General features: G+C 51.0%; 1 protein-coding gene across 1 annotated transcript; it reads right to left on the bottom strand.

Annotated features, from left to right (window-relative positions):
* Positions 1-9834: 9834 nt before the first annotated feature.
* On the bottom strand, positions 9835-10767 carry LOC132080737 (olfactory receptor 14J1-like). Its single transcript, XM_059484009.1, has one exon. It carries the CDS (start codon positions 10765-10767, stop codon positions 9835-9837), a length of 933 nt encoding a protein of 310 aa, XP_059339992.1.
* Positions 10768-11453: the final 686 nt, after the last annotated feature.

Raw genomic sequence — 11453 nt, 5'->3', positions numbered from 1 at the left:
CTGTGTTCTTGGAACTCAGGGCTTTCTGGTTAAAAAAGCCCTAACCCTAGGCGTAACTCTAACCCTAACCCTAGGAAGGAAAATCAGCCTATGGTTCGGGATGGACTCATGAGAATAGCAGCAGAGGCAGCCAAGTTGTGTCACTTTTGCGGCCCTCTTGGGATGCCTTCAAAAGCTGCAGTGTGCCTGGAGCTAAGGGCTTCCTAGTTTTAAAAATCCTAGGCCTAAGCCTCACACTAACCCTGGGAAGGTAAATCAGCCTGGTGTTAGGCTTCTTGCCAAGGAAAAAGCCGTGAAAGCAGCCATGTTGTGGCACTTTTGCACTCCCTTTTGGATGCCTTTCACAGCTCCAGTGTGCCTGGAGGTCTGGGCTTCCTGATTTTAAAAATCCTAGCCCTAGGCCTAACGCCAACCCTAAGACGAGAAAGGCAAATCAGCCAGGAATTAGGCATGTCCCCAAGGAAAAAGCTGTGGAGGCAGGCATGTTGTGGTACTTTTGCGCTCTTCTTGGCTAATTCTTCGCAGCTGCTGTGTTCTTGGAACTCAGGGCTTTCTGGTTAAAAGGACACTAACCCTAGGCGTAACTCAAACCTCAACCCTAGGAAGGAAAATCAGCCTATGGTTCGGGATGGTCTCATGGAAATAGCAGCGGAGGCAGCCATGTTGTGTCACTTTTTTACTCCCCTTGGGATGCCTTTCTCAGCTGCCGTGTGCCTGGAGCTCAGGGCTTCCTGGTTTAAAAGTCCTAGGCTTTAGCCTAACAGTAACCCTAGGAAGGTAAATCAGCCGGGTATTAGGGTTCTTCTTAAGGAAAAAGCTGTGAAAGCAGCCATGTTGTGGAACTTCTGCGCTCCCCTTGGGATGCCTTTGGCAGCTGCAGTAAGCCTGCAACTCAGGGCTTCCTGTTTTAAAAAATCCTAGCCCGAGGCTGAACCCTGACCCTAACCCTAGACAGATAAATCAGCCTAGGTATAGGGATTGTGCCAAGGAAAAAGCTGTGAAAGCTGTCACGATGTTGCACTTTTGTACTCCCCTTGGGATGCCTTTGACAGCTGCCGTGTGCCTGGAGCTCTGGGCTTCCTGGTTTAAAAAACCTTGACCCTAGCTGAGACTGGAGGCAGGTAATTCAGCCTAGGCTTTGCAATGGTGCCAATGAAAACGTGTGGAGGCAGCCATTTTCTGGCACTTTTGTGCTCCCCTCTGAATGCCTTTCGCAGCCGCTGTGTGCCTGGAGCTCAGAGCTTGCTGGTTTAAAAATCTCTGCACTTAGGCATAACCCTAACCCTAACCCTGGTCATTTAAATCAGCCTGGGTATAGGAATTATCCCAAGGAAAAGCTGTGGAGACAGCCATGTTGTGGCACTTTTGCGCTCCCCTTGGGATGCCTTTCACAGCTGCAGTGTGCTTGGAGCACAGGGCTTCCTGGTTTAAAAAACCACAACTTTAGCCCTAACTGGAGGCTTCTAAATCAGCTTTCGTTTTGGGATGGTCCCAAGGAAAAAGCTCTGGACACAGCCAAGTTGTGGCACATTTGCTTTCCCCTTGGCATGCCTTTGGCAGCTGCAGTGCCCCTGGAACTCAGGCCTTCCTTTTTTAAAAAATCCTATCCCTAGGCTGAACCCTAACCCTAACCCTCGGCAGATAAATCAGCCTAGGTATAGGGATGTTCCCAAGGAAAAAAGCACTGGAGGGAGCATGTTGAGGAAATTTTTGGCTGCCCTTAGGAAGCCTTTCACAGCTGCACTGGGTCTGGAGCTCAGGGTTTACTGATTTAAAAACCCTATCCCTTGGCGTGACCATAGCTGCAACTGGAGGCAAGTAAATCAGCCTAGGGTCCAAGAGGGTCCCAAGGAAAAAGCGCTGGAGGCCGCCATGTTGTGGCACTTCTGCGCTCCTCTTGGGTAGTCCTTCGCAGCTGCTGTGTTCTTGGAACTCAGGGCTTTCTGGTTAAAAAAGCCCTAACCCTAGGCGTAACTCTAACCCTAACCCTAGGAAGGAAAATCAGCCTATGGTTCGGGATGGACTCATGAGAATAGCAGGAGAGGCAGCCAAGTTGTGTCACTTTTGCAGCCCTCTTGGGATGCCTTTAACAGCTGCAGTGTGCCTGGAGCTAAGGGCTTCCTAGTTTTAAAAATCCTAGGCCTAAGCCTCACACTAACACTGGGAAGGTAAATCAGCCTGGTGTTAGGCTTCTTGCCAAGGAAAAAGCCGTGAAAGCAGCCATGTTGTGGCACTTTTGCACTCCCTTTTGGATGCCTTTCACAGCTCCAGTGTGCCTGGAGGTCTGGGCTTCCTGATTTTAAAAATCCTAGCCCTAGGCCTAACGCCAACCCTAAGACGAGAAAGGCAAAGCAGCCAGGAATTAGGGATGTCCCCAAGGAAAAAGCTGTGGAGGCAGCCATGTTGTGGTACTTTTGTGTTCTTCTTGGCTAGTCCTTCGCAGCTGCTGTGTTCTTGGAACTCAGGGCTTTCTGGTTTAAAAAACCACAACTTTAGCCCTAACTGGAGGCTTCTAAATCAGCTTTCGTTTTGGGATGGTCCCAAGGAAAAAGCTCTGGACACAGCCAAGTTGTGGCACATTTGCTTTCCCCTTGGCATGCCTTTGGCAGCTGCAGTGCCCCTGGAACTCAGGGCTTCCTGTTTGAAAAAATCCTATCCCTAGGCTGAACCCTAACCCTAAACCTAGGCAGGTAAGTCAGCCTAGGTATAGGGATGTTCCCAAGGAAAAAAGCGCTGGAGGGAGCATGTTGAGGAAATTTTTGGCTGCCCTTAGGAAGCCTTTCACAGCTGCACTGGGTCTGGAGCTCAGGGTTTACTGATTTAAAACCCTATCCCTTGGCGTGACCATAGCTGCAACTGGAGGCAAGTAAATCAGCCTAGGGTCCAAGAGGGTCCCAAGGAAAAAGCGCTGGAGGCCGCCATGTTGTGGCACTTCTGCGCTCCTCTTGGGTAGTCCTTCGCAGCTGCTGTGTTCTTGGAACTCAGGGCTTTCTGGTTAAAAAAGCCCTAACCCTAGGCGTAACTCTAACCCTAACCCTAGGAAGGAAAATCAGCCTATGGTTCGGGATGGACTCATGAGAATAGCAGGAGAGGCAGCCAAGTTGTGTCACTTTTGCAGCCCTCTTGGGATGCCTTTAACAGCTGCAGTGTGCCTGGAGCTAAGGGCTTCCTAGTTTTAAAAATCCTAGGCCTAAGCCTCACACTAACACTGGGAAGGTAAATCAGCCTGGTGTTAGGCTTCTTGCCAAGGAAAAAGCCGTGAAAGCAGCCATGTTGTGGCACTTTTGCACTCCCTTTTGGATGCCTTTCACAGCTCCAGTGTGCCTGGAGGTCTGGGCTTCCTGATTTTAAAAATCCTAGCCCTAGGCCTAACGCCAACCCTAAGACGAGAAAGGCAAAGCAGCCAGGAATTAGGGATGTCCCCAAGGAAAAAGCTGTGGAGGCAGCCATGTTGTGGTACTTTTGTGTTCTTCTTGGCTAGTCCTTCGCAGCTGCTGTGTTCTTGGAACTCAGGGCTTTCTGGTTTAAAAAACCACAACTTTAGCCCTAACTGGAGGCTTCTAAATCAGCTTTCGTTTTGGGATGGTCCCAAGGAAAAAGCTCTGGACACAGCCAAGTTGTGGCACATTTGCTTTCCCCTTGGCATGCCTTTGGCAGCTGCAGTGCCCCTGGAACTCAGGGCTTCCTGTTTGAAAAAATCCTATCCCTAGGCTGAACCCTAACCCTAAACCTAGGCAGGTAAGTCAGCCTAGGTATAGGGATGTTCCGAAGGAAAAAAGCGCTGGAGGGAGCATGTTGAGGAAATTTTTGGCTGCCCTTGGGAAGCCTTTTGCAGCTGCACTGGGTCTGGAGCTCAGGGTTTACTGATTTAAAAACCCTATCCCTTGGCGTGACCATAGCTGCAACTGGAGGCAAGTAAATCAGCCTAGGGTCCAAGAGGGTCCCAAGGAAAAAGCGCTGGAGGCCGCCATGTTGTGGCACTTCTGCGCTCCTCTTGGGTAGTCCTTCGCAGCTGCTGTGTTCTTGGAACTCAGGGCTTTCTGGTTAAAAAAGCCCTAACCCTAGGCGTAACTCTAACCCTAACCCTAGGAAGGAAAATCAGCCTATGGTTCGGGATGGACTCATGAGAATAGCAGCAGAGGCAGCCAAGTTGTGTCACTTTTGCAGCCCTCTTGGGATGCCTTTAACAGCTGCAGTGTGCCTGGAGCTAAGGGCTTCCTAGTTTTAAAAATCCTAGGCCTAAGCCTCACACTAACACTGGGAAGGTAAATCAGCCTGGTGTTAGGCTTCTTGCCAAGGAAAAAGCCGTGAAAGCAGCCATGTTGTGGCACTTTTGCACTCCCTTTTGGATGCCTTTCACAGCTCCAGTGTGCCTGGAGGTCTGGGCTTCCTGATTTTAAAAATCCTAGCCCTAGGCCTAACGCCAACCCTAAGACGAGAAAGGCAAAGCAGCCAGGAATTAGGGATGTCCCCAAGGAAAAAGCTGTGGAGGCAGCCATGTTGTGGTACTTTTGTGTTCTTCTTGGCTAGTCCTTCGCAGCTGCTGTGTTCTTGGAACTCAGGGCTTTCTGGTTTAAAAAACCACAACTTTAGCCCTAACTGGAGGCTTCTAAATCAGCTTTCGTTTTGGGATGGTCCCAAGGAAAAAGCTCTGGACACAGCCAAGTTGTGGCACATTTGCTTTCCCCTTGGCATGCCTTTGGCAGCTGCAGTGCCCCTGGAACTCAGGGCTTCCTGTTTGAAAAAATCCTATCCCTAGGCTGAACCCTAACCCTAAACCTAGGCAGGTAAGTCAGCCTAGGTATAGGGATGTTCCCAAGGAAAAAAGCGCTGGAGGGAGCATGTTGAGGAAATTTTTGGCTGCCCTTGGGAAGCCTTTCGCAGCTGCACTGGGTCTGGAGCTCAGGGTTTACTGATTTAAAAACCCTCTCCCTTGGCGTGACCATAGCTGCAACTGGAGGCAAGTAAATCAGCCTAGGGTCCATGATGGTCCCAAGGAAAAAGCGCTGGAGGCAGCCATGTTGTGGCACTTTTGCGCTCCTCTTGGGTAGTCCTTCGCAGCTGCTGTGTTTTTGGAATTCAGGGCTTTCTGGTTAAAAAAGCCCTAACCCTAGGCCTAACTCTAACCCTAACCCTAGGAAGGAAAATCAGCCTATGGTTCGGGATGGACTCATGAGAATAGCAGCAGAGGCAGCCAAGTTGTGTCACTTTTGCGGCCCTCTTGGGATGCCTTCAAAAGCTGCAGTGTGCCTGGAGCTAAGGGCTTCCTAGTTTTAAAAATCCTAGGCCTAAGCCTCACACTAACCCTGGGAAGGTAAATCAGCCTGGTGTTAGGCTTCTTGCCAAGGAAAAAGCCGTGAAAGCAGCCATGTTGTGGCACTTTTGCACTCCCTTTTGGATGCCTTTCACAGCTCCAGTGTGCCTGGAGGTCTGGGCTTCCTGATTTTAAAAATCCTAGCCCTAGGCCTAACGCCAACCCTAAGACGAGAAAGGCAAATCAGCCAGGAATTAGGCATGTCCCCAAGGAAAAAGCTGTGGAGGCAGGCATGTTGTGGTACTTTTGCGCTCTTCTTGGCTAATTCTTCGCAGCTGCTGTGTTCTTGGAACTCAGGGCTTTCTGGTTAAAAGGACACTAACCCTAGGCGTAACTCAAACCTCAACCCTAGGAAGGAAAATCAGCCTATGGTTCGGGATGGTCTCATGGAAATAGCAGCGGAGGCAGCCATGTTGTGTCACTTTTTTACTCCCCTTGGGATGCCTTTCTCAGCTGCCGTGTGCCTGGAGCTCAGGGCTTCCTGGTTTAAAAGTCCTAGGCTTTAGCCTAACAGTAACCCTAGGAAGGTAAATCAGCCGGGTATTAGGGTTCTTCTTAAGGAAAAAGCTGTGAAAGCAGCCATGTTGTGGAACTTCTGCGCTCCCCTTGGGATGCCTTTGGCAGCTGCAGTAAGCCTGCAACTCAGGGCTTCCTGTTTTAAAAAATCCTAGCCCGAGGCTGAACCCTGACCCTAACCCTAGACAGATAAATCAGCCTAGGTATAGGGATTGTGCCAAGGAAAAAGCTGTGAAAGCTGTCATGATGTTGCACTTTTGTACTCCCCTTGGGATGCCTTTGACAGCTGCCGTGTGCCTGGAGCTCTGGGCTTCCTGGTTTAAAAAACCTTGACCCTAGCTGAGACTGGAGGCAGGTAATTCAGCCTAGGCTTTGCAATGGTGCCAATGAAAACGTGTGGAGGCAGCCATTTTCTGGCACTTTTGTGCTCCCCTCTGGATGCCTTTCGCAGCCGCTGTGTGCCTGGAGCTCAGAGCTTGCTGGTTTAAAAATCTCTGCACTTAGGCATAACCCTAACCCTAACACTGGTCATTTAAATCAGCCTGGGTTTAGGAATTATGCCAAGGAAAAAGCTGTGGAGACAGCCATGTTGTGGCACTTTTGCGCTCCCCTTGGGATGCCTTTCACAGCTGCAGTGTGCTTGGAGCACAGGGCTTCCTGGTTTAAAAAACCACAACTTTAGCCCTAACTGGAGGCTTCTAAATCAGCTTTCGTTTTGGGATGGTCCCAAGGAAAAAGCTCTGGACACAGCCAAGTTGTGGCACATTTGCTTTCCCCTTGGCATGCCTTAGGCAGCTGCAGTGCCCCTGGAACTCAGGCCTTCCTTTTTTAAAAAATCCTATCCCTAGGCTGAACCCTAACCCTAACCCTCGGCAGATAAATCAGCCTAGGTATAGGGATGTTCCCAAGGAAAAAAGCACTGGAGGGAGCATGTTGAGGAAATTTTTGGCTGCCCTTAGGAAGCCTTTCACAGCTGCACTGGGTCTGGAGCTCAGGGTTTACTGATTTAAAAACCCTATCCCTTGGCGTGACCATAGCTGCAACTGGAGGCAAGTAAATCAGCCTAGGGTCCAAGAGGGTCCCAAGGAAAAAGCGCTGGAGGCCGCCATGTTGTGGCACTTCTGCGCTCCTCTTGGGTAGTCCTTCGCAGCTGCTGTGTTCTTGGAACTCAGGGCTTTCTGGTTAAAAAAGCCCTAACCCTAGGCGTAACTCTAACCCTAACCCTAGGAAGGAAAATCAGCCTATGGTTCGGGATGGACTCATGAGAATAGCAGCAGAGGCAGCCAAGTTGTGTCACTTTTGCAGCCCTCTTGGGATGCCTTTAACAGCTGCAGTGTGCCTGGAGCTAAGGGCTTCCTAGTTTTAAAAATCCTAGGCCTAAGCCTAACACTAACACTGGGAAGGTAAATCAGCCTGGTGTTAGGCTTCTTGCCAAGGAAAAAGCCATGAAAGCAGCCATGTTGTGGCACTTTTGCACTCCCTTTTGGATGCCTTTCACAGCTCCAGTGTGCCTGGAGGTCTGGGCTTCCTGATTTTAAAAATCCTAGCCCTAGGCCTAACGCCAACCCTGAGACGAGAAAGGCAAATCAGCCAGGAATTAGGCATGTCCCCAAGGAAAAAGCTGTGGAGGCAGGCATGTTGTGGTACTTTTGCGCTCTTCTTGGCTAGTCCTTCACAGCTGCTGTGTTCTTGGAACTCAGGGCTTTCTGGTTAAAAGGACACTAACCCTAGGCGTAACTCAAACCTTAACCCTAGGAACGAAAATCAGCCTATGGTTCGGGATGGTCTCATGGAAATAGCAGCGGAGGCAGCCAAGTTGTGTCACTTTTGCGCTCCCCTTGGGATGCCTTGAACAGCTGCAGTGTGCCTGGAGCACAGGGCTTCCTGGTTTAAAAGTCCTAGGCCTTAGCCTAACAGTAACCCTAGGAAGGTAAATCAGCCGGGTATTAGGGTTCTTCTTAAGGAAAAAGCTGTGAAAGCAGCCATGTTGTGGCACTTCTGCGCTCCCCTTGGGATGCCTTTGGCAGCTGCCGTGTGCCTGGAACTCAGGGCTTCCTGTTTTAAAAAATCCTATCCCTAGGCTGAACCCTGACCCTAACCCTAGGCAGATATATCAGCATAGGTATAGGGATTGTGCCAAGGAAAAAGCTGTGAAAGCTGTCATGATGTTGCACTTTTGTACTCCCCTTGGGATGCCTTTCTCAGCTGCCGTGTGCCTGGAGCTCAGGGCTTCCTGGTTTAAAAGCCTTGTCCCTATCTGAGACTGGAGGCAGGTAATTCAGCCTAGGCTTTGCAATGGTGCCAATGAAAACGTGTGGAGGCAGTCATTTTCTGGCACTTTTGTGCTCCCCTCTGGATACCTTTCGCAGCTGCCGTGTGCCTGGAGCTCAGAGCTTGCTGGTTTAAAAAGCTCTACAGCTAGGCGTAACCCTAACCCTAACCCTAACACTGGTCAGGCTGGACAATAGGAAGAAGTTCTTCACAGAAAGGATGAGTGGGCATTGGAATGGGCTGGACAGGGGGGAGGTGGCAGAGTCACTGTCCCTCTCCAATGGCACTTAGTGGCATGGTCCGGGTGACAAGGCAGTATTAGGGCATTGGTTGGGCTTGATGATCCCAAAGGTCTTTTCCAGCCTATTTGATTCTGTCATTCTGTGATGACTGGGACACTCTGGGGCCATTGTGAAACTGCAGGGCCTCATGGAACTAAGAGGATCATGGTGACACTGTGCAGCCCCACAGAACCAAGAATCCATTGTTGTGCTCTGGGGCCAAATGGAACCAGGGAGTGCACCGTGACACTCTGGGTCCTTGTGGAACCACAGAGGCCATTGTGACACTGCAGGGCCTTGTGTAACCAAGGGGTTTCACCATTTTCACACTGCAAAACCAAACAGACGATTGGGAGACTCCAGGGCCCAGTGGAACCAAGGGGCTGTTCTGACACTAAGGGACCTCATGGAACCAAGGGGACATTGTGACACTGCAGGATCCTGTGTAACCAAGGGGCCACTGTGACAGGATGGGGCCTCCAGGAATCTGGAAGAACGTTGTGACACTGTATGGCCTTGTGGAAACAAGGAGTCCATTGTGACACTGAGGAGACTTGTGGAATCACAGAGCCCATGGTGACAGTGTGGGACCTCATGTAACCATGGGACCATTGTGACACTCTGGGGCCAAGTGGAACCAAGGAGACCATTGTCATATTTTGGGGCCCCATGGAACCAAGGAGACCATTGTTGCTCGGCATAGTCTACTGGAACCAAAGAGATCAGTGTGACAGTGCAGGGCCTGGTGTAACCAAGAGGCCATTGTGACACTGAGGGGTGCCATGGAACCAAGGACATCTTTGCAGATGATACCAAGCTGGATGTGAGTGTTGATCTGTGGGAGCATAGGAGGGCTCTGCACACGGACCTGGACAGGCTGGATCCAGGGAAAAGAATCCAACAAGTTGCAGCTTAAGAAGACCAAGTGCCAGGCCCTGATATTTGGCCCTGGTGCTACAGGCTGGGGACAGAGTGGTTGGACAGCAGCCAGGCAGAAAGGGACCTGCAGGGACTGATGGAGAGCAGGCTGGACATGAGTCAGCAGTGTGCCCAGGTGGGCAAGAAGGCCAATGGCTCCTGGCCTGGATCAGGAATGGTGTGGCCAGCAGGACCAGAGCTGCTGTGCCAGCACAGATATGCCCCCAGCTATGCACACAGACATTGCTGCTGCAGCTCCAGAGAAGGGAACACAAGGGTATATCTGGAAAAAAACTTTGCTGCGAGATCCTTTAGTTCCATTAAAGCCACCAAGAGTGCAGCCCCTCATTGACACAATCTCTGGCCACAGGGAAGATGGAGAGAAACAAAATGAGAAAAACCACAAACCATGACATTTCTTTGTGGAAAAGATTAGTAAGGTAAAACAAAGAAAAAGAACCTCCAAAATGAAGCCAACAAGAAGTATCAAAGATGACTTTGATTACAAGATATTTGCAGAAATTGGCCAGTGGTTTAATGTCCCTGAAACCATCCAGTTATCAGTTTCCACACTGTAGCCTTGAGCTCCTGGTTCCTCAGGCTGTAGATGAGGGGGTTCAGGGTTGGAGGCACCACTGAGTACAGAACTGACACTGATAGATCCAGGGATGGGGAGGACATGGAGCGGGGCTTCAGGTCAGAAAATGTGGCAGTGCTAAGGAACAGAGAGAGCACGCCCAGGTGAGGGAGGCAGGTTGAAAAGGCTTTGTGCTGTCCCTGCTCAGAGGGGATCCTCAGCACAGCCCTGAAGATCTGCACATAGGAGAAAACAATGAACACAAAACAACCAAAGCCCAAACAGAAGGAAAATGCAAGAAGCTCAAGTTCCCTGAGGTACAAATTTGAGCAGGATAGCTTGAGGATCTGTGGGATTTCACAGAAGAACTGGCCCAGGACATGGCCATGGCACAGGGGCAGGGAAAATGTATTGGCTGTGTGCAGCAGAGCATTAAGAAAAGCACTGGCCCAGGCAGCTGCTGCCATGTGGGCACAAGTTCTGCTGCCCAGGAGGGTCCCGTAGTGCAGGGGTTTGCAGATGGACACGTAGCGGTCATAGCACATGATGATCAGGAGGAAAAACTCTGCTGAAATAAAGAAGAGAAAGAAAAATAGCTGAGCAGCGCATCCTGTGTAGGAGATGTTCCTGGTGTCCCAGAGGGAATTGTGCATGGCTTTGGGGACAGTGGTGCAGATGGAGCCCAGGTCGCTGAGGGCCAGGTTGAGCAGGAAGAAGAACATGGGCGTGTGCAGGTGGTGGCCGCAGGCTACAGCGCTGATGATGAGGCCGTTGCCCAGGAGGGCAGCCAGGGAGATGCCCAGCAAGAGGCAGAAGTGCAGGAGCTGCAGCTGCCGCGTGTCTGCCAATGCCAGCAGGAGGAAGTGCCTGATGGAGCTGCTGTTGGACATTTGCTGAGGCTGGGCATGGGGACCTGTTGATGGAGAAAGGACAGTGACAAGTCACGAGAGGCTGCTTGGAGCCAAACTTGATCGATTCCCTGCAGACTGTCGCACTGGGACTCACCCAGCCTTGTTCTTGCTCTGGGAAAACCTTCACCCAGGTCCCTGCCTCAGCTCCAGTTGTGCTGGCTGAGTGTGCCAGGAGCAGCCAGGTCTGTTCATGGGGGCTCTCAAGGAACCATCTCTGCCCCACTGCCCTGGGTTTGTGGCCATGGGGCAGAGAGACAAGGCTGGATATTCAGGATTTGTCAGGGGAATCACTCAGAATGAAGACAGGCTTGGTAGCATCTGCACTCCCATTTCTATAGGACATGGATGGCAGGAGTTGGTTTTAGGAATTGTTTTCCTACCCACACATCGTTCCTGCCTCTCTGAGGTCAGAAATCCCTAGCATTCCTGCTGCACTCAGAGTTTGCTACTGAGAGATGGGAGAGGCAAAGGATTCCCTGTGGCTGAGGGAAGATGCGGGGCTGGATGGGCTTGTTCCCAACTGCCCTGGTTTTGCACCTTTGGCTGCAATCAGAGCACAGTCACACTGCCGGGTCACCCTGGGATAAACCATACCCTGCCCAGAGCAGAGGGATCCCTGAATGTCTCACCCTCTCTCAAGGTGTCTGGGCAAGGTCTCAGCACCC

This window comes from Ammospiza nelsoni, chromosome 17 (genome assembly GCF_027579445.1).
Source record: "Ammospiza nelsoni isolate bAmmNel1 chromosome 17, bAmmNel1.pri, whole genome shotgun sequence".
NCBI lineage: Eukaryota > Metazoa > Chordata > Aves > Passeriformes > Passerellidae > Ammospiza > Ammospiza nelsoni.
Note: the sequence above shows the minus strand (reverse complement) of the source record. Positions and strands in the feature narration are given on the sequence as shown.